Here is a 23,745-nt window from a genome sequence, read left to right on the forward strand (position 1 = left end):
CTATACCTGCGATATAACAATCCCAGCAAATAAGACCGATATTGTATAATCAGACGTCTGGATATTCTTATACATAGCATCCATCTGAAATGTTAATTATTATATTCATGTTTGATATTTTACACCTCGTTTTAAAATAGCATTCAAAGTTCATCGTTTGATAACATAATTAGTTGGCAAGTGTTGTTTTAAAACAGAAAAGATTTTCGTGAATCACTTACAGGTAATATAATTATGCTTGTGTAATCTTACTTTGTAACCAATAACATCAGAAATTAATTATTTCGATCTTTAATCAGACATAGGAGCCTGTTAGTTAGTGGTTGTCGATTGTTGGTGTTCTTCTTTCTTGTTTTTATATACTGTATGTTGTGTACAAATTGTAATGTTGTACAAATTATAATTTGTACATAATTTTTGTACAAGTTATCAGTGTTTTATGAACCGCTTAACACAAATGAATGATTCAAGCACACAGTCTTTTGTTTCGCATATTTCTGTCATATTTCCATGACTACATGACACAGTCTAATACTGTGCATTGTTACAAAAAACATTATAAGAACACAAACAGACTTTTTATGGATATGATTTTGGTATAAGGAGAAACATAAAAATAGAATGTAAACCATTCAGGTGTCCTTGTTTCCAGTTATAGAACAAGGAGAATGACACTAAATGTTAGGTTGAAGTTTATTAGTTTGAATTTAAGACATTTAACTTATAAATTTTAGAAGATAAACTTTTATCTTTTGGTGCAAAAAGGTATGTGTCAAAAAACTTATAACTTGTACAAAAACCCTGTACAAATTATAATTTGTACAAACTTGCATTTTGTACACAACATATAGATTAGATCGTTGGTTTTCCTATTTGAATTGTTTTACACTAGCAGCCCTTTATAGCTTGCTGTTCGGAGTTAGCCAAGGCTCAGTGTTGAAGGCCGTACTTTGACCTATTATTGTAAACTTTTATACATTGTGACTTGAATGGAGAGTTGTCTCATTGGCACTCATACCACATTTTCGAATCTATATGGAACTTCAATGGTATTTCCAAACGGATTTTGCACAATTTTTTTACCCTGAAGGTAGAAACATCTCTGACTAAGTAAGATCTTTTTTTGAGGCGAGAGATTTAATCTTGCTGTACAGCGATATTTTTTTTAGATATGTACATAAAATATACAACACCAAAAGAAGATGTCTTATACTGTACTGATGAAAGTTTACTTACCCCATTTAAAACAAAGGCATAATATTGGCGGACAGATGTAAGTGCTTCAGTCTCTTTTTCAGATGGTGCCGAAGCCTCACTTTGGTTGTACCAACTAAAACAAAATGTATATGTTTAGTTGTTTTAAAACGCGCATATTATACTGATGTTCAATTCTGTTTTTCGTTTGTTTGTAATTTGCATTGTATTAGTCACTCGTTATGTATATACTTATATAACAAAAAAGACTTTACAACTTATTAATTAAAAGAGTTGTACGATGATGGCCTGAATTTGCCTTAAATGAAGCTTTGTCACAATATTTAACTTAAAACAATATACAAAAGTATGAGAAGTCATAAAAACGAAAAAAGTGTTCTGCCAAATGTATGTTTTAGGCATTGTTGATGGTGTAAAAAATATCATTCTAGAATTCCGATGTTTAGCTCAATTCGATTTTTAACTGCATTTTACAGGTGTATTTTCTTGTAGGAAACACTGGTCTTATCCTAGCTTTGACCTAGCTGGTGGACGTTTCGTCCCCGAGGGTATCACCAGCCCAGTAGTCAGCACGGTGTTGACATGAATATCAATTATATGGTCATTTTTATAAATTTCCTGTTACAAAAATTTGAATATTTCGAAAAACTAAGGAATTTCTTATCCCAGGAATAGATTACCTTAGCCGTATTTGGCTCAATTTTTTGGAATTTTGGGTCCTCAATGCTCTTCAACTTTGTACTTGTTTGGCTTTATAACTATTTTGATCTGAGCGTCACTGATGAGTCTTATGTAGGCGAAACGCGCGTCTGGCGTATTAAATTATAATCCTGGTACATTTAATAACTATTTGAACTATTTAAATGTGTAATAATTGAAAATAGATGTTTTAGGAGGCGTTACACATTACTCATAAAAATTGAGTGGTACATACACGTAGCAGAGGATGCTGCAGTGAATACAGTCTAAAATAAGGCAAAAATTACCCACAAAATATATAATTTATTTATACGTCCAACTAGGTTGTCTTTATGTCATCATTAATGAAGTCATTTGAAGATTGTTTACATTATTTTTGTTAGATCGATACTATTACACTTATTTTTCTCATAAAAAATCATGTTAAAACCTTATGATAATTACTCAATTAAATTGCATACAATTAGAGGGCCAGTCTTCGCCCTTCGGGAACCTCCTATATTCTATTACTCTATTTCCACTTTACTTACTAATCATAAATAGCATAGTCACAGAATATTAAAAGTTCTATTTGGTTCGATCCGGTGGCTCTCTTCTGTCGGTGGTGTTTCCTTACAGGTAGACTTTCAAACCTATCATCTACAATGACGTGACATAACAAGTTAATGGATACATCAATTCACTGGCTAATTGCTGGGTATGTTAAATGTCCATCGGATGATTGTATAAATGTTCATGATGAGGTGAAATAATATAAGTAAACTATCAATTATTTTAAATTTCATAATCACCGCCTATTAATGCCGTTTTATACAACATGAATATTTAGTAGTTTTTTTTTCAAAGTCGTAGTTGATAGTAATTGTTGTCTATTATACACTCATTATTTTTTTTTATTCCTGTTAACTTTTTTATGTTACATCTAAATAAAAAAAAAATTAAAAAAAAATAGAAGCCACTATTTCCACGTACTCTCCAATGAAAACTTTTTTTTTGTATTGCAAGATCTGAATTGATTCGAGTACTGTTGTATTTTGAAACAGCAACTTCTATGAACAAACTTGTTCTCATGTTTGATAACTTTATCTTGAATTCTATGCGACTGTGAGAGGTTAAGCTAGCTATAAAACCATTTTCTACATAAGGAAATACCTGTACCAAGTCCGGAATATGACAGTTGTATTCCGTCCGTTTGATGTGTTTGAGCTTTTGATTTTGCCATTTGATAAGGGATTTTCATTTTTTGCATTTCCCTTGGAGCTCATTATTTTTTTGTTATTTTACTTTTTTTTGGAAATATCTTATGCAATAATTTCAACCTAAAATGTGACATGTAGATAACAACGTTATTATATTTGCCTTTTCATGCAACTTCAGCTTCTATCAAGTAAGAGTTAAGGGGGTATCCAACACTTTTACTAACATAGATTGAGCTCGTTTAATTTTCGTAAAATTTTGACAAAATATTTTCTTTGACCTGTTGACAAAGACAAAAAAAATCAAAAAATTTCAACCATACAATTTACAGGAATAATTTCATTGAATATATAACAGTTTGACACACACAAATTTCATTATTGAGAAGCTTGATTTCTCTTTTCTAATATCATTTGATTAAAGCGTTCTGTTGATTTACAAAGAGTAAAATCCCTTATGTATTGTGTACCCCCTTATTACATTTAGATTTTCATATAAACGATAAAATGACAAAAAGACCTGGAATATTTTACTCACCGGATTGTAATCCATCTCCAAACTCAGTTCGATTTCTAATTTCTTTGATCAACTCAAATGTGTTGCTGCCGGAAAGTAACGAAGACAATCTTTCTTTGGGTGATTGGAGGATAAAACTGTCACCACCGGAATTGAAAGTCCCAAACTAAAAATGAAGGTAACAAATCCTCTTAAATGTGGACTAACATCTTATCAGGCACTAAGTGGTTTTATTTGTGCAAAGAACGTTCGATAGTCCCTTTGTTTTCTAAAGTACAACCATCTTTGGATTGTGAACATGGAATGATTTTGTTTGAAATGATTTTTGTAATGTTTAGGATTTTTTTAATACATGTACCACAGAATGTTTATTATCTAATTATATTTCAAATCATCAAGTATATTACTTCATTAATTGAATCCCAAATCGGCATTCAGATAAGAATGTGCTATGCTCCTCTTTACAGGCGGAGCGCGAATGATTTGCTATCCAAGCATAGTATAGTCAGGTTTAACCTTCGTCGCCGAAATAATGGGCAAATGTGCAGAATAAAGGGCCCAAAATTACAGAATAGTGAAAAATAGGGCAAACAAATAAAGAATAAAGAATAAAGAGGTGATAATATATGAAATAGAGAATAATGGCCGAAAAATATGAAAAATAGATTAAAGAATACAAAAATAAAGGACAACCATCCAGACCCTCATAAAACCTCGATTTTAAAAATCTGAGGTTTTAGTGTACTTGATAAAGGTAAATCTAGAAAGGCACTTCAGACGCACAAACTTTAAGTGTTCGTTTCATTCGCAAAAACTCTTTGATGGACAAATAGATAATTGCTGGTGGGATAAATAATGGCTTGTTGTCAAGCAAAAATTCTAAGTTTAAGATTTATATGTATCAACCATTTGATACAAAAAGGAAAATAAACTGCGTAATATCTATAAACGATGAATGCTAAGTTCATTCTTTTTACACACGAATATGACCCCTACAGGTGCAAGCTATTACTTTCATATAGCATTTTTTTATTGCCCTTTTCTAAGTATCGCTTAACATCCAGGATAGATTTACAAATTTAAATACAACGGAAAAAAAACCAGCTTAATTACAATAATCGATGAATGCTAAACACATGTACTTTTTTTTTACAGGTACACACGGATCTGACCCCACTTAGGTGCAAGCAATTATTTTTTGGCTTTTAGTTCCAACCTCTTTCCAAGTATCGTTTAACATCCGGGATAGGTTTCAAATTTAAAGAATGTGATAATTTTTATGCCATGAACATTTTTTATTTTTTTAAATATTTGTACGAAAAACAGTACAGAAGTGTGATTATGCGATGAAAGTAATTTTACACCGTAACAATAGGAGATTGGGTGTTCAATGATTATTTCTCCAGTTTATCATACAATTTTATGCTTCGCAGAGCAAAATATTATCAATGTTCATTATATCGAAATCACTGATTATTTACAAATTTTAAATATGAACACATTCAAAAACTATAAATTTCTAGAATAAATTAAATAAATCAGTTGCTCATAGGACCATTGAACTCTTTCATTATCATGTCCAGTGCAACTTGAAATCTTTGCCAAGCCCCTTATTTGGAAAATATTTAAAAAAAGTTCAAATCACAATGAGCATGTGCACTAAGTTTCCATTTAGTGTGACCAAATTTTCAAGGTTTACTACATTAAACCAAAGATTTAGCCTGATACAGGACGGGCAAATGCACGAAGGAATGCAAAGATCGGAAGATTGTATTTAAATATTTAGGTTAATAACAAAAACACAAGAATTAAAAAAAATCAAATAGAATTACAATGAAATGCTTTGCAAGATTTAACAATTTTTTCTCCAAATGTGATATTTGTTGTACTGCCCTTATAGCAAAGCCCCTTTCGGAAGCATACAGTAAAAGGTCAGACTCTTGGAATAAAAAAATGTAGATTTTACCACGCATTTTTTAATGAATATCTACCAATACGCTCAATATTCCGAGCATTTAGATTTTGAAGATCGTCTATATTGTAGTGAAATTATAGGGAGAGGTCTTGTGGCTAAAAAATGGTATGTATTCCGATTATTCAGAGTTTTCAAAATAACTTATAAATTGACGAACTTAAGGGTTGAACCCTCATTCTTTTTAAACATACAAAAGAAGTAAAAATATTGCTGGTTTGCTAATATCGACCTTACCATACTTTCTGACTGCTTTTTGTCTTGTTGAACTACAAACGATGCTCCTTTCTTTATATCTTGATAAAATATGGACTCCTGTAATAATTAAACTAGAGATTAGCTACAAATATTATAATAGTGATTTTTATATAATTTTCCTTAAGTCAACATATTCATTAAACGTTATCAAATACTATGGGATAACCTCAGTTAACTCCCTTTGAGAGAGTCTGAAAAAAATCAAAATATGCCAGCTTTATCAAGTGATGCGTAATTTATCCTCCCCCTCCCCCCCCTCCCCCCCCCCTTTTCCCCCTACCCCGATATAGCCGCCGGAGAATTAGTGTTTCTTTTATTTACACCCAGTATTAAGTACAATTGATCATTTCGTAGTCCATTGCAACAAAAGCGAAAACCCTGTGGTATATTTTAAAGCAGAATTCTACCTTTTGTTCTTGTAGGTAGATGTCTGTTAGTGTTCCTTGACTCAAGGATAAAGTTGGAACATTAGTCTTGATGTCGTCATTCCGTACTAAATGGAAATGAACTTGTGACCCTTCAACTTTTAGGTCAAGGTCATAAGTCTGTGGATGAAAGCTGTCGTCTGCTGATCGTCTTGTACGTTGACCCTGTGATATTTCAACTGGTATTTCTTCTGTACAATAGAATAAAGATAAGATATAAACATAAAAATGTAAAAAATACAATTATAAATCTTCTTTATAGATATAATAATATCTCTTTAAAGACACCATTCTGCGATATACTTTCTCAACTGTATACCTGTGGCTTTCAATTCATTTATCAAAGTCTGAGTAACCTTCAGGGAAATTTGTACAAGTGAAAAATGCAGTTCTAGCATTGTTGGACTGCATTCAAGACGAACAAGTATTTCATAGTTACCAATTGGCTTTCCAGTCATGAACATGTATCGTGAATGTCGAAAGGTATCTATTAAAACCAAAAAATATATGGATACATAACAAGAAATTATGTCTTCCCTTACGCTATATTACAAAAAACAGACATAGCTTTATTTATGTTTGATTTTGGTCTTTTTGCTCATTTGACCATTGTAACATTTGCATCCCCCTTTTTTATCCAAAGATATTTTGGTTTCAAACATCCTTTGTAGAAATGTTCATCAAAATAGGTACTGAATACTGCTTTAACACCAGTTATTTGACGGCTAATTTAAAAATGGTCGACATAATAATTTTCTATTCGGCAACAACGGTAGTGCAACTTCTTTATACTGTTAGTACTTCAAAAAATGGTTATTTATTTATTGATTTCTATTGACCTAATGTCCATTAACCAGGCTGAAGCTAGCGAACAATAACTAGCGAACAATAAGGCGATATATCTAACAACCGAAAAAATGAATAAGACAGCAACGGCCGTTTAATGAAAAATATTTAAACAGGCAGAAATTCTTTCCAAATATTGCAATTTCAACTCAATCATGAAATCGTATTTATCCCATCCATTGATAAAACAAGTCACATCCCTTTTTAGGCTAATATTCAGTACCACAGTAAATCTGCATCTGTCAACGGATTATTTGTAGGTGCAAGACCACCAATGCACCCTCTTCGATTTAGAACGTATGTAAAAGTAGTCCTTCCCTGTAAAATACAGCACCTTTGATGCCTTTAATGTCATTGTTTAATTGAACTAAGATACACATTTGCAGAAATGGGGGTTGGCCTATTCCATGGCTTCTAGAGAAAAATAATGAGGGGTGTCACGGGGTATGACTATATAGGTCTTGTAGAGGAGAAACAGGCGCATCTTTTGCGCAAAGTATCGAAGGGCACTATGTTCAAAAATCTGAAACTAGAGCTCAAAATTTGAAAACAAATTATTTTAAACAGGGGGTTGGCCTATTCCATGGCTTCTAGAGAAAAAATAATGAGGGGTGTCACGGGGTATGACAATATAGGTCTTGTAGAGGAGAAAGAGGCGCATCTTTTGCGCAAGGTATCGAAAAGCGCTATGTTCAAAAATCTGAAACTAGAGCTCAAAATTTGAAAAAAAATTGTTTTAAACAGGGGGGTTCGCCTATTCCATGGCTTCTAGAGAAAAATAATGAGGGGTGTCACGGGGTATAGCTATATAGGTGTTGTAGAGGAGAAATAGGCGCATCGTTTGCGCAAGGTTTCGAGTGACGCTATGTTCAAAAATTTGAAACTAGAGATCGAAATTTTAAAAAATTGGAAAAAAACCGGGAGTCTGGCCTTTTCCATGGCTTCTAGAGAAAAATAATGAGGGGTGTCACGGGGTATGACTATATAGGTCTTGTAGAGGAGAAACAGGCGCATCTTTTGCGCAAGGTATCGAAGGGTGCTATGTTCAAAAATCTGAAACTAGAGCTCAAAATTTGAAAAAAAAAATGTTTTAAACTTGGGGGTTCGCCTATTCCATGGCTTCTAGAGAAAAATAATGAGGGGTGTCACGGGGTATGGCTATATAGGTCTTGTAGAAGAGAAACAGGCGCATCTTTTGCGCAAGGTATCGAAGGGCGCTATGTTCAAAAATCTGAAACTAGAGATCAAAATTTGAAAAAAAATTGTTTTAAACAGGGGGGTTCGCCTATTCCATGGCTTCTAGAGAAAAATAATGAGGGGTGTCACGGGGTATGACTATACAGGTCTTTTAGAGGAGAAACAGGCGCATCTTTTGCGCAAGTATCGAAGGGTGCTATGTTCAAAAATCTGAAACTAGAGCTCAAAATTTGAAAAAAAATGTTAAAAACAGGGGGGTTCGCCTATTCCAATGTTTCTAGAGAAAAATAATTAGGGGTGTCACGGGGTATGACTATATAGGTCTTGTAGAGGAAAAACAGGCGCATCTTTTGCGCAAGGTATCGAAGGGCGCTATGTTCAAAAATCTGAAACTAGAGCTCAAAATTTGAAAAAAAATTGTTTTAAACAGGGGAGGGGGGGGGGGGGGGGGGGGGGGGTTGGCATATTCCATGGCTTCTAGAGAAAAATAATGAGGGGTGTCACGGGGTATGACTATATAGGTCTTGTAGAAGAGAAACAGGCGCATCTTTTGCGCACGATATCGAAGGGTGCTATGTTCAAAAATCTGAAACTAGAGCTCAAAAATTGAAAAAAAATTGTTTTAAACTTGGGGGCTGGCTTTTTCCATGGCCTTTAGAGAAAAATAATGAGGGGTGTCACGGGGTATGACTATATAGGTCTTGTAGAGGAGAAACAGGCGCATCTTTTGTGCAAGGTATCGAAGGGTGCTATGTTCAAAAATCTGAAATTAGAACTCAAAATTTGAAAAAAAATTGTTTTAAACAGAGGGGGGGTTCGCCTATTCCATGGCTTCTAGAGAAAAATAATGAGGGGTGTCACGGGGTATAGCTATAAAGGTGTTGTAGAGGAGAAATAGGCGCATCGTTTGCGCAAGGTTTCGAGTGGCGCTATGTTCAAAAATTTGAAACTAGGGATCGAAATTTTTAAAAAATTGGAAAAAAACCAGGAGTTTGGCCTTTTCCATGGGTTCTAGAGAAAAATAATGAGGGGTGTCACGGGATATGACTATATAGGTCTTGTAGAGGAGAAACAGGCGCATCTTTTGCGCAAGGTATCGAAGGGTGCTATGTTCAAAATCTGAAACTAGAGCTCAAAATTTGAAAAAAAAATTGTTTTAAACAGGGGAGGGGGGGGGGGGGGGGTGGGGGCATATTCCATGGCTTCTAGAGAAAAATAATGAGGGGTGTCACGGGGTATGACTATATAGGTCTTGTAGAAGAGAAACAGGCGCATCTTTTGCGCAAGATATCGAAGGGTGCTATGTTCAAAAATCTGAAACTAGAGCTCAAAAATTGAAAAAAAATTGTTTTAAACTTGGGGGCTGGCTTTTTCCATGGCCTTTAGAGAAAAATAATGAGGGGTGTCACGGGGTATGACTATATAGGTCTTGTAGAAGAGAAACAGGCGCATCTTTTGCGCAAGATATCGAAGGGTGCTATGTTCAAAAATCTGAAACTAGAGCTCAAAAATTGAAAAAAAATTGTTTTAAACTTGGGGGCTGGCTTTTTCCATGGCCTTTAGAGAAAAATAATGAGGGGTGTCACGGGGTATGACTATATAGGTCTTGTAGAGGAGAAACAGGCGCATCTTTTGTGCAAGGTATCGAAGGGTGCTATGTTCAAAAATCTGAAATTAGAACTCAAAATTTGAAAAAAAATTGTTTTAAACAGGGGGGGGTTCGCCTATTCCATGACTTCTAGAGAAAAATAATGAGGGGTGTCACGGGGTATAGCTATAAAGGTGTTGTAGAGGAGAAATAGGCGCATCGTTTGCGCAAGGTTTCGAGTGGCGCTATGTTCAAAAATTTGAAACTAGGGATCGAAATTTTTAAAAAATTGGAAAAAAACCAGGAGTTTGGCCTTTTCCATGGGTTCTAGAGAAAAATAATGAGGGGTGTCACGGGATATGACTATATAGGTCTTGTAGAGGAGAAACAGGCGCATCTTTTGCGCAAGGTATCGAAGGGTGCTATGTTCAAAATCTGAAACTAGAGCTCAAAATTTGAAAAAAAAATTGTTTTAAACTTGGGGGTTGGCCTATCCCATGGCTTCTAGATAAAAATAATGAGGGGTGTCACGGGGTATGGCTATATAGGTCTTGTAGAAGAGAAACAGGCGCATCTTTTGCCTTAGGTATCGAAGGGCGCTATGTTCAAAAATCTGAAACTACAGCTCAAAATTTGAAAAACAAATTGTTTTAAACAGGGGGTTGGCCTATTCCATGGCCTCTAGAGAAAAAATAATGAGGGGCGTCACGGGGTATGACTATATAGGTTTTGTAGAGGAGAAATAGGCGCATATTTTGCGCAAGGTATCGAAGGGCGCTATGTTCAAAAATCTGAAACTAGAGCTCAAAATTTGAAAACAAATTGTTTTAAACAGGGGGGTTCGCCTATTCCATGGCTTCTAGAGAAAAATAATGAGGGGTGTCACGGGGTATAGCTATATAGGTGTTGTAGAGGAGAAATGGGCGCATCGTTTGCGCAAGGTTTCGAGTGGCGCTATGTTCAAAAATTTGAAACTAGAGATCGAAATTTTAAAAAATTGGAAAAAACCGGGAGTTTGGCCTTTTCCATGGCTTCTAGGGAAAAATAATGAGAGGTGTCACGGGGTATGACTATATAGGTCTTGTAGAGGAGAAACAGGCGCATCTTTTGCGCAAGGTATTGAAGGGCGCTATGTTCGAAAATCTGAAACTAGAGATCAAAATTTGAAAAAAAATTGTTGTAAACTTGGGGATTGGCCTTTTCCATGGCTTCTAGAGAAAAATAATGAGGGGTGTCACGGGGTATGACTATATAGGTCTTGTAGAGGAAAAACAGGCCCATCTTTTGCGCAAGGTATCGAAGGGCGCTATGTTCAAAAATCTGAAACTAGAGCTCAAAATTTGAAAAAAAAATTGTTTTAAACTTGGGGGTTGGCCTATTCCATGGCTTCTAGAGAAAAATAATGAGGGGTGTCACGGGGTATGGCTATATAGGTCTTGTAGAGGAGAAACAGGCGCATCTTTTGCGCAAGGTATCGAAGGGCGCTATGTTCAAAAATCTGAAACTAGAGATCAAAATTTGAAAAAAAATTGTTTTAAACAGGGGGGTTCGCCTATTCCATGGCTTCTAGAGAAAAATAATGAGGGGTGTCACGGGGTATGACTATATAGGTCTTTTAGAGGAGAAACAGGCGCATCTTTTGCGCAAGTATCGAAGGGTGCTATGTTCAAAAATCTGAAACTAGAGCTCAAAATTTGAAAAAAAATGTTAAAAACAGGGGGGTTCGCCTATTCCAATGTTTCTAGAGAAAAATAATTAGGGGTGTCACGGGGTATGACTATATAGGTCTTGTAGAGGAAAAACAGGCGCATCTTTTGCGCAAGGTATCGAAGGGCGCTATGTTCAAAAATCTGAAACTAGAGCTCAAAATTTGAAAAAAAATTGTTTTAAACAGGGGGGCTGGCTTTTTCCATGGCCTTTAGAGAAAAATAATTAGGGGTGTCACGGGGTATGACTATATAGGTCTTGTAGAAGAGAAACAGGCGCATCTTTTGCGCAAGATATCGAAGGGTGCTATGTTAAAAAATCTGAAACTAGAGCTCAAAAATTGAAAAAAAATTGTTTTAAACTTGGGGGCTGGCTTTTTCCATGGCCTTTAGAGAAAAATAATTAGGGGTGTCACGGGGTATGACTATATAGGTCTTGTAGAGGAGAAACAGGCGCATCTTTTGTGCAAGGTATCGAAGGGCGCTATGTTCGAAAATCTGAAACTAGAGATCAAAATTTGAAAAAAAATTGTTGTAAACTTGGGGATTGGCCTTTTCCATGGCTTCTAGAGAAAAATAATGAGGGGTGTCACGGGGTATGACTATATAGGTCTTGTAGAGGAAAAACAGGCCCATCTTTTGCGCAAGGTATCGAAGGGCGCTATGTTCAAAAATCTGAAACTAGAGCTCAAAATTTGAAAAAAAAATTGTTTTAAACTTGGGGGTTGGCCTATTCCATGGCTTCTAGAGAAAAATAATGAGGGGTGTCACGGGGTATGGCTATATAGGTCTTGTAGAGGAGAAACAGGCGCATCTTTTGCGCAAGGTATCGAAGGGCGCTATGTTCAAAAATCTGAAACTAGAGCTCAAAATTTGAAAACAAATTATTTTAAACAGGGGGTTGGCCTATTCCATGGCTTCTAGAGAAAACATAATGAGGGGTGTCACGGGGTATGACAATATAGGGTTTGTAGAGGAGAAACAGGCGCATCTTTTGCGCAAGGTATCGAAGGGCGCTATGTTAAAAAATCTGAAACTAGAGCTCAAAAATTGAAAAAAAAAATTGTTTTAAACTTGGGGGTTGGCCTATTCCATGGCTTCTATAGAAAAATAATGAGGGTTGTCACGGGGTATAGCTATATAGGTGTTGTAGAGGAGAAATAGGCGCATCGTTTGCGCAAGGTTTCGAGTGGCGCTATGTTCAAAAATTTGAAACTAGGGATCGAAATTTTTAAAAATTGGAAAAAAACCGGGAGTTTGGCCTTTTCCATGGCTTCTAGAGAAAAATAATGAGGGGTGTCACGGGGTATGACTATATAGGTCTTGTATAGGAGAAACAGGCACATCTTTTGCGCAAGGTATCGAAGGGTGCTATGTTCAAAAATCTGAAACTAGAGCTCAAATTTTGAAAAATAAATTGTTTTAAACTTGGGGGTTGGCCTATTCCATGGCTTCTAGAGAAAAATAATGAGGGGTGTCACGGGGTATACCTATATAGGTGTTGTAGAGGAGAAATAGGCGCATCGTTTGCGCAAGGTTTCGAGTGGCGCTATGTTAAAAAATTTGAAACTAGGGATCGAAATTTTAAAAAATTGGAAAAAACCGGGAGTTTGGCCTTTTCCATGGCTTCTAGAGAAAAATAATGAGGGGTGTCACGGGGTATGACTATATAGGTCTTGTACAGGAGAAACAGGCGCATCGTTTGCGCAAGGTTTCAAGTGGCGCTATGTTAAAAAATCTGAAACTAGGGCTCAAAATTTGAAAAAAGATGCGAAAAATCCGGAGGGTTGGCCAATTCCATGGCTTCTAGAGAACAATAATGAGGGGTGTCACGGGGTTTGGCTATATAGGTCTTGTAGAGGGGAAACAGGCGCATCGTTTGCGCAAAGTTTCGAGTGGTGCTATGTTTAATTATATCTAAAGGAACTAAACTTTAGCTATGAATAAAGCCAAATCAAGTGTCACACGAGAACGTAAAAACCGTGAAAAAGACATATCAGAGTTAGCAGAGACTAATTGTTAGAATTTCTTGTCATATGAAAAGTCGAAATGAAAATCCAAACTCCCCGATTCGAATTACATGATAAAAGAGATGTTAAAATTTGTATTGTAAGTACTGATAAAGAGAAGGCTGAATTTTATTCAAGGGTATTTCGATAAAAAAATGATAAAGATGAAACTTTTAGAAAGAATTTAGTGGGAATAACCTTCTAGCAACGAAACTTTTAAACAAAAGAAAAGTTAGCAAATTATTGAAAAACTTGAATACGTTAAGAAAACTCACCAGATGCTGACCAGTTACAACCTAAAGTTTTATATACACTTACAGACTTAATTGACACTCTACTTTGTATTATTTTCAACAGTTTATATTCATCAGAGGTTTTGTACGAGTATGTTAGAAAATTGGCCAAGATTACTGCGTTGTTTAAAAGGGGAGATAAAAAGCCATAGTAAAACTACGTACAGACCAGTTAATTTTACCAGCATCATATGATAGATCATGGAAAGGTTTATAAAAAAAGACAGTTGTAGACCATGACATGATACGGCCTATTAAGCGATTCTTCATTCGAATGTCGCAAGAAAGCCGATGATGACAATCTAAGCGCAACATCCTTGAAGACAGTATAAGTACCCTCGTCCACGTGCGGGCATTATCTGATTTAAATGGATAAATATACACAGGTTGATAATATTTTCCCCCAAGACACCCTCGTCAACATTGGAACTCGAGCGAGGAATGAACGATTAGAAGTATTCGACTTACCAAACGAACCACGAACGGATCTAGAGACATATTGGACGTTTACTTTGATTCTTATGGACGTAAGACCGAACGGTGGCATATAGTTGTTAATGTCTGTGTCATTTGCAATTGGTCTCTTGTGGAGAGTTGTCTAATTAGTAATCAAATCACATCTTCTTATCGTTATATTTAAATCTCCTAAAGGAGATGATTGAGTACCTACGATGCGAGATCCGATACAACACAGATGAAATACAGATAAGAGGAAAGATGGTCTGTTGGCACCTTTGCTGAAATTTGTCGGAATGTTAATTGTTTGATGAAGTGGTGTTCACTTTGCTGTTATAAATAAATAAAACATAGTAAACTAATTTGGATTCTATGGATAAGGAGGGATGACCATGGGTAGTTTCTGCGAAGACATGAACATGAACGACAATCGTATCATCATTCTGAAAGCTCCGAGGGCCAGTTCTGATGCTGTAATGAAACGGTGAGTCATTCAAAACGTAAAAGACAGCACGTATGAAACCTAGTACGACCAGATTAAAACGGATATAAAATGGATGAAGATAGAATATAATGAATCAATCAAAGAACATGAGAAAAAATAATGGACAAGATGGGCAAGTGTGAATGTGTTTCTACCAACGGGGAAACAGTAGCCCAAACTTAAATATGCAGGTCCATTTGATTCGTGAACTTCACGAAAATAAGATGATAGAGGACCCGGGGATGAATGGTTGGTATGCAAAGAAATAGGAAGAACAAGAAAGAGAAATTTGATAGATTGACGGAGAGAGATGTGTTAAAATTAACTAGAGTAGATATCGAAGCCATAAAAATTCAGGTCCATACGTTGCATCATAATCAGACCATTAAACCCATTGTTGCTAGTAACCGTCACATTCTCATAACCTTTACAGTCTTTGCGAATCGTCAAGAATATAAAGCTTCCTGAGAGGTTGTGACTCCATGGCTAATTGTTTGTTCCAAGAATTAAATGACTCAGATTACCTCTTCATTTCACAAAGATATATTACATCAAACCGATTTCGCCTTTGTAATACCTTATCGATGCGGTACGAGGTCTTCTGAAGTTCGGGAACCCTGTATCTCCCCATCGTTGAAATCGTGGGAATTGGTAAACACGCGGAATCGACCCTGCTGTATGGGAGGCATGTCAGCGTACAAGTTAGAGTACACCTAATTTTTTTTCATATTCCTTATGACTTGCAGCCACATGAGTCATTTTGATCGATCTTTGTTTGGTGGTGTTTTTGTTGGTGAACGAGATCATCCAAAGTACCAATCATGCATGTGCGCGTAGAGTTGGATTTAAAGTATTTGAACATCTTCTCCTTCATTGTGTAGTTCCAGCGGTCGACAACACTCGACTTTCCTCCATTCTGGCGGGATCAATAGAGTAGACATCAACGTTGTATTTTCGGCAAAACACCTTGACCTCTTTGATGTAGAATATGGTAACCTTGGCCGTCCATAGTTTCATGGGAATTAAAACGGTGACCTATATGTGTTAATTTCTGTGTCATTTGGTCTCTTGTGAAGAGTTGTCTCATTGGCAATCATACCACATCTTCTTTTTTATATTAAATACCGTTTAAAAAGCAACTTTGATCGTTACACCTTTCTTGGTCTTGGGCGATACCAGGCAGCCGTATTTGGAGAAAACATTGATGATGCTAAGAATTAACGTGAATTCTTTGGTCTTTTAAGAGAACTCAGTAGTTTCACCTTAACCCACAACGATCACGCATCGTTTCTCGAATTTACGTCGAAATGTGTAACTCTTCAACTAATTCATCCGTCTAACGAACTTTTCTATTGGGACGCCCATGACCGAATTGTACTTTGATGAAGATGGGGGGTCAAACGATGCCGCGTTCCATTCTCTTTCTCATTACTGGATTATTGCTAGTGTTCAGTTAACAATGCATGTTCTTGTCACGGACATAGTTGCGAGTTGTTGTATCCTTATGTTGAGCATCGACAGCTTATTTACACGGCTCGGTTTAACGTGGGTGACAAGGTTCGAATCCCAAAGAAGAGAAGTACATTTCAGAAGGAATACACACCTTTCGGTGGACCAAAGAAGTCTATAAACAGCAGAGATGACGATACGCAGCTTGAGCGACTCACTGATAGGTATGGACCAAGGTTTTGGGGTTCTAACTGTATGTAATCGTTTATTCAGCTTAGAACCAGGTCCCGTGAAGTTGTGCCCCAAACGATGCATCTCCATCGGGGAGTTGTTATTCAGTTTGTTCATGAAACATCCACTGGTAGTACTCATGAAGTGGAATATCCTCGATCCACCCCCTCCGTCGTCGCCCGTTGCTAGTTGTAAATTCGAAGCGACTGTTTGTCTGTGTACTCCTCTTACATCTCAGACTGCCGTTAGAAGACGCTGCTAAACAACCTACTTCTCCGGTCGGGGTGTTTATGTTTCGATAGTTTGTACGTCTTTGGAAAATCTCTTGTCTATCTCAACCTATCTATCAACTCATGCAAAAAGCACTGGTGAAGAGGTTCTCAAAACACGACATACGCGACCTCCTGTCCGTTATTATATAGGTAAGGGTCCCACATTACTCATCGATGTCATTGACGTTTTTTCCCAACCAAGGCAGCGTAGCAGCGTCGACGCGTTCGTCTTCGAACATACTCTCGGGGATTGACACCAACCATAAGATCTTGGTGAATTTTGATGACTTGGTGCTGAGCAAGCAGAATCAGGGCGAAGACTTCTACGCCCGAGTTAAACTCAACAACGCAGACTGATTCTATTTCTGTCAAAACTCTCGCGCAAGACGATCCAACTTTGTGTGTCAAGATCTCTTTCAACAATACAAGAATTTTCAAACACATTCACCGTGACCTATGTTCGGACCTTGCATTCAAGGAGTTCAAAACCTTATGCAACATCTGCTGGTCTGAGCCATCAAACGCTAAAGGTGATTTGTTTTCAAACGCTATCAAACACTAGGCGATGTTTTCTGAAACGCTTTCAAACACTTAAGGGAGTTTTTACAAACGCTTTACATTACGTTTGTAATACTAGTAATTGCCGAACCCAAGCAGCATGAAGTTCTTTACAGGAAGTTCCAGGATGAAAAGCACACCATCAAATCTAGCAACTTACATTAATAATGATAATATTAATATCTTTATTTAGAGAGAGTAACTCATTTTGATTACACCAATTTTCAATAAGGCTCTCTTAATACAATAATATTTACAATAAAGAATAAACAATACAAATTCAATAATAATGATAAATAAAGATGCAATACAATTTAAATTCAATAAACAATTATTATATGGCATTACAGTAAACGTATCATAGTAATGTTAAAAGTACATAGATTTGTAGTTATGCTCAAATTCTAATACTGTGCCTGATTTTTTAATTGTACTAGAAGAGCATTCCAATCTTTTGGTCCATTATACGTGAATCTAGACTTATACAACTCTGTATTCGGTTTTGGAATTATAAAATTATTTGAAGACGAAAATCTCGTATTGCATTGTTGGTTTGCAGAAGCTGATAAAATAAAACTTGACAAATATTCTGGAGCTAAACCATGTTTTGCCTTATACATTAGTAATGAGTTATGATAATGTATTCTTTGTGTAGTCGGCACAATGTTACATTCTTGAAATAATTCGATAGGTTTGATGTAATCATGTTCGTCTAAAATTATTCTTGCTGCCCTCTTTTGCAGGTTTAGTAAACTATCTAAAAGAAAGTTGTTGCAGTTTCCCCATATTGAACAACAATAATCTAAATGAGGTAAAACGTAAGCGTTATAAAACAGTTGTCTAGCTTTGTGATTCAAGTATTTCTTTATCCTTTTTAGTAAAGCTAAAGAAGAGTTGACTTTTTTATTATATGATCATTATGAGAAGATCAAGATAGAGATGCATCAACAAAAATACCTAGAACCTTTTCACAAGTACTTTCTTTAATTTGTTGTCCATTTATGGCAATATTAATGTTTTTATCTGATGTAACAGAAAGCTTCTGTTTAGAGCCAATACATATAGCTTTCGTTTTAGATACATTTACAGCCATTTTATTGTCATTACACTAGCGAAAAATATCTTATAAAACCGTATAAAGTTTCTGACTGATGCAACTTTTGTTTTGTCCAATGACTGATATGATGCTATCATCAGCAAATAAATCAGTGTTATGATTAGGATTAGATAAAGAAAGATCATCTATAAAAATCAAAAACAACACAGGTCCTAAAACGGATCCTTGAGGTACACCCGTTTTTTGTTTTTGTACGTCTGAAAATGTATTTGAAAAAGATACCATTTGTTATCTGTCAGCCAAATATGATGTTAACCAACGTACCGAAGTATAAGCAAATTTGTTTTTGTTTAAATTTTGAAGAAGCAGTTCATATTTGAGAAGATCAAAAGCTTTTGCTTGATCTAGAAACACTGCCCAAACAAGATCGCCTTCATCAATGGCTTTAAGCCATTTTTCCAATAAAGCTGTTAAAGGGAAAGTCCGCGATTTTTTACTTATCATCTAAAAATGATCGTTTTGTATTGATTGAATAAAACTTCCTATATGAAGTTATCTAAATATAAATATTTTCGAAATAATTTCATAAATTATTGAGATTTTTTCATAAAATATCTATAGAACATTTTTACTGATATTGAACTGAAAATATTTTAAGTTTTATTTACCGTTATAACTTTGATAACCATTTCAATGCAAAATATTTGTGAACAGAGTGTGTATATTATTTTGTAAAGTCATTGTTTATTTCTCGATTTGATGAGAATTCGTTTGAACTTTACCTTGCAGCAATTTAGCCTCAGGCGTACAGGTGTGAATTCAAGCGTACACAGGTGTGACTATTGTCATTTTGGATGGATTAACAGAAAGAGTATAGCGTGTTTAATATACCCAGATGAAATACCCGATGACAATAGAGAAACAATAATTAAATTGTATAAATTAATTGAAAATTAACATTCAACTTTTTAATTCCAAAAGTGTTACAGTATTAAAATGGGATAATTTTCGGTTACGTTATATGCAATTAGCATAAAGTTAAGATATGAAGTTAAAAGAATAGTACTTTTAATCTTAAAAATTAAATGTTACATTTCCCAATTAATAATTATTGCACATCTGTTTAATTTACTTTACCGGAATTCTTTAACTTGTATTTAAATCTGGCGATGTTTGAATGCTAACAATCGTAAAACTATCGCAATTTTAAAGTTTTTAATTGAAAAAAATACAACAGTACAACATGTATGATTTTTTTTAATTTTCTTATTAACATTTCATTCTTACATAATTAAATTCATTTGACAATCACTTAGACAAATTATTTGTGAAAAGAATACCAATTATCGTTTATTTCATTAATGAATATACATACATTATAAATCTAAGCTAATACATTAATTTCCTTGAGGATTTTTTTTAGGATAGCCGTCATTAATCCAAATTAGTAATACAGTTCTGGTAATTAAAGGCATATCTTAGTAAGGTATTACTGATATTGACGATTTTAGAACAGTTCGTCCCAACCTCGTTGTTCTTGAAACAATCTTTACTAGTATATTTGTAAGTTTCCTGACGTATAAGCGCCATTGAGGATGAGCTCCAGAGATAGCAGACTAGTACCGTATTTGTTTGTTGGGGCAGGAGAGGCCATGCAACCACTTGTACAGATAAACAAGCTTATGTTGTCAACACTATCAGAAAGAGTTCCCATCGTCGGATATGGGGTATATGAAGGTTCCAAGAATGAACTATTGACATGTCTGACTCTGAACAGTTAGTAAACGGACTTAACAATGATCTAAAGACATCGACCGCTTGTTCTTGATATTTGAAACTGCATGCATATATACGTTTATGAGAGTGATTATTTATCTTGTGTCTGACGAAAACTAAATGCCTGCATGGTTATACCTTGCCATACGTTTGTATTGGTTTGGTGGGTGTTCACTCAAAATCGTAATTCAAAAATTGTGTTTGTGAGATGTAGATTCACTTCAATACCGAATTTCGTCTATATATTTCACAAGTGTATACCACGGAGAAGATCTGAAGGTATATTACTCCCATATTGTTTGGGTGTGAACCATCGATGTTTACAGCAAAATTTAATGAATAAGATGATGATAGTAGAAAGAACTATGAGCGTCATGTGGTAAATATTACATGCATGTTGGACCATGAGTTGTCAATCTGTATGAAAAGATTTCCAATACAACCATATTGAGTAGGAATTTTTACATGCTATACTCTCGTACTAGTATTACAGGGTTCTTCTGTCGTTTAACTCAGACACACATCTTTTACTTTAAGATGTATGAAAGGTTCTAAATATATATATATATATATCTTAAATGTAACAATAATCAAACGCCTATAGGCAATCACTAAAATGATATGAAGTTTTTATACAGATTTATTCTTATTTACACAATCATTAACTCACTAAATAAATTTAACAAAGTAACACCGTTACACTACGATATAACAAATGGGATACTAATTATTTTTAACCATGCTATGCAGAAACTTAACACATCATGCAGGAACATATATATTAATATACTGTTCCCAGCATAGAGTAAGTGCACGTGAATACCAATTAGGAACACGATGTGTGATTTTATATAACTAAAAATATCAAAGCGAGCAATAACTTTGTCAAGCAAACATTTTTTTTCACTATGCCTCTCTTTATCTCCGCTCCTTTACAATAACTATTTCGCTTTTCGTCGATCATTCTCTATATTGTTCTCTATTCACTTATTTTTTTTTCACTATGCCACTCTATCTCCGCTCCTTTTTCCGCTGTCGTCCTTATCCTTATAAAGATAGGGACATTAGACATAGAAGGGGCTCTCTTATTTTCAATGAATTAATATTGATAGTGACTGTAAGTGCTGCATTACTTTATATATCTGCATGTTTGCCAATCGACAAAAGCTAGTATTTGCGTGAAGAATTTTTTTTTCTTCAAAAATATGGTCCAGAATCATGACAAAACAATATTCATTTCACAAAAATGTTCAAAGGTCATGTTTATAATTTTTTTAAACTTATTATCAGCAAAAATAGTGGATAATATTATTATCAGAACATCATTCATTAAAAGGTGGGATTATAATTTCAAACACACACAAGATAAAAAACGTTAGACACAAATATATGGTTCAATAAATGTTACCTGTGCACACCGGGTACCTCAATAAAGAGGCCATGCATGAACCTGTATTATATAATTGTGTAATACGAATTTTTAGTTGACAGGATGTCACTGGAATACCCAGGGACGTGTATCTAATATACGTCCTTGGAATACCTAAATGAATGTGTCGCTCTGACACGAAATCTATCAATAATTCTGACATACCTATTATCAATTCGGGAGGAAGCCAAAACATATATATAATAAGATAACGTAAATAAAATTTAAAAAGAAAAAAAAAATATAAATTTTTCACCGAACATACCAGATAGAGTCACACATTTAACTGTAAAGCTAAGTGTCTTTATAAGTGATCGTTCCGAATTGATCCCGTATCAATTTGATATAATTTAAAGATTAGTTAAAAAAAAACCCACTTTTAATAAAAAAATTGAGATGTCCGATATTTCGATATTTACATACATGTATCTATAACCTGGGAATATTATACTATATCAACATATTATGTCCCAGCTAAAACCTCTTCGAAACATTGCTCCTTGTCAATAGCCGTTAAATATCATAATTAAAACAATGTTATTTTATATCGTATAACTTTATTAATTGAAAAATTATCTTGTCTAAATACGGAACTATTCTTTATACAAATCAATGCATTTTATATTAAAGAGGCATACTAATGAATCTTCTGTCAATCAGTGATTGTTACAAGAACACTGCATTTGTCTTTTTTATAATTGAAACTGTTCTTCCTCATCAAATCTATATTTTTTTTATTCAACCAGATCTTATCATATAAGGATTTGATAACTATAGCTATCAGAACTGCTAGGTTATTTTGTTATTAAAAAAGGATAATTACCATCGAATCTCCCTCGAAACAATATTGTTCAAAATGGTCTTCACACACAAACTTGTGCTTGCTATAGATGCAACTATTTGCTGTTAGTTTAAGGTTGTACAACCATGTCTGATACAATTCTTTTTTTTTGTGGGATTGGGAAAACTATGTAGACTTTTGTCATAACCTTGTCTGACAGAACAACCGTACGCTTGACAAGACATTTTGACACTGAATAACCGTCTACGGTAATCCCCCATTGATGATGGGAGTTTTTAACGCACGGTCGGTAAATCCCCGATTCTTTTTGTTCTTTGTGGTTTATAGATATCACGTGACTTTTTAGATCGAACATGCCGACAAGATGGCGATATGTCGAGAACTGATAGTGAATTTCAAAAATAGATTTTGATCTCTTTACATAGAGAATAAAAGTTTTTTATTTATGAACATGTGGTTTTTTATGCTTAAAGAACAAAATATCAATTTTTCATTTTTTTGCGGAGTTTCCCTTTAACGCAGTTTGACAAGAATGGTTTGCGCGAAAGCCTGACTGCATTCTATACAATAAATTGTATTTATTAAGAAAATTTACTAAGTGTGTCTTTACATGTTCGTCAAGGATTTTACAAATGAGTGGTAAAATTTCCTTTAGTCTGTAATTAAAAACATCTTGTTTTGAACCTTTGTTCTTATAAACTGGTATGACTTTAGCCAGTTTAAATGAAGATGTAAAAATACATTTTTTAATACTTAAGTTAAAAATGTGACAATGTGGTAGTGAAATAGCATGAGAAGACATCTTTAAAAACTTTGCACTTACGGTATCAAAACCTGTTGCTTTTGATTCATCTAGTGCTTTTAGTTGTAAAAACACAAAGTCATAACTTGTGGTACAGACAAATACACGTTATCTGGTACATGACCCGGTATGAAATCATCAATTTTGTTAAAACAACAATGGTTGATGTTTGGATTTATATGAAGATTATATGGGATATTTGTGAAATAAGCATTAAAACATCAGCAATACTTTCTGGATCTACAATTCGTTTTTTGTTACAATCACTTATGATTTTAATATTGGTATGATTGTCGGTTCCGCTGACAGTATGTAGGTGTTTCAATGATTTACTACTGTTGCCCTTTGACAACAATGTTTCTTCGGGGTCATCAATTTCTAATACACTATCAAATAAACACTGTGATATGTGATTGATATAATAATTTTCGTCATGTTTAGTAGACCTGTACGTAATACATTCGTGCATTTTTCTTTTTCGATTTTAACCCTCTTTTGTGAGAAATGC

At 34.8% G+C, this 23,745-nt stretch overlaps 1 protein-coding gene and 1 long non-coding RNA gene across 13 annotated transcripts in view; one reads left to right on the forward strand and one right to left on the reverse strand.

Moving 5' to 3' along the window:
- The window catches only part of LOC127718168 (serine-rich adhesin for platelets-like), a 199,855-nt gene that overhangs the window by 152,091 nt on the left and 24,019 nt on the right, over positions 1-23,745 (reverse strand). The window contains exons 2-7 of the mRNA XM_052224135.1: positions 6,265-6,473; positions 5,837-5,914; positions 3,649-3,793; positions 2,445-2,553; positions 1,237-1,330; positions 7-84 (exon numbers count right to left, since the gene is read on the reverse strand). Of these exons, the coding sequence (XP_052080095.1) occupies positions 7-84; positions 1,237-1,330; positions 2,445-2,553; positions 3,649-3,793; positions 5,837-5,914; positions 6,265-6,473 (713 nt within the window). The remainder of the gene's footprint in view (positions 1-6; positions 85-1,236; positions 1,331-2,444; positions 2,554-3,648; positions 3,794-5,836; positions 5,915-6,264; positions 6,474-23,745) is intronic.
- On the forward strand, positions 7,485-13,021 carry LOC127718170 (uncharacterized). Of its 12 annotated transcripts, none has more exons than XR_007989616.1 (5): positions 7,485-7,586; positions 8,295-8,447; positions 10,968-11,029; positions 11,207-11,523; positions 12,408-12,523. It is a non-coding gene; the product is annotated as an uncharacterized LOC127718170 (long non-coding RNA). The 12 variants fall into 12 exon arrangements; XR_007989614.1 differs by lacking the exons at positions 7,485-7,586; positions 8,295-8,447 and adding exons at positions 8,063-8,154; positions 10,678-10,792; XR_007989615.1 differs by lacking the exon at positions 7,485-7,586 and adding an exon at positions 8,063-8,116.

Source organism: Mytilus californianus, unplaced genomic scaffold, assembly GCF_021869535.1.
Source record: "Mytilus californianus isolate M0D057914Y unplaced genomic scaffold, xbMytCali1.0.p SCAF_10, whole genome shotgun sequence".
NCBI lineage: Eukaryota > Metazoa > Mollusca > Bivalvia > Mytilida > Mytilidae > Mytilus > Mytilus californianus.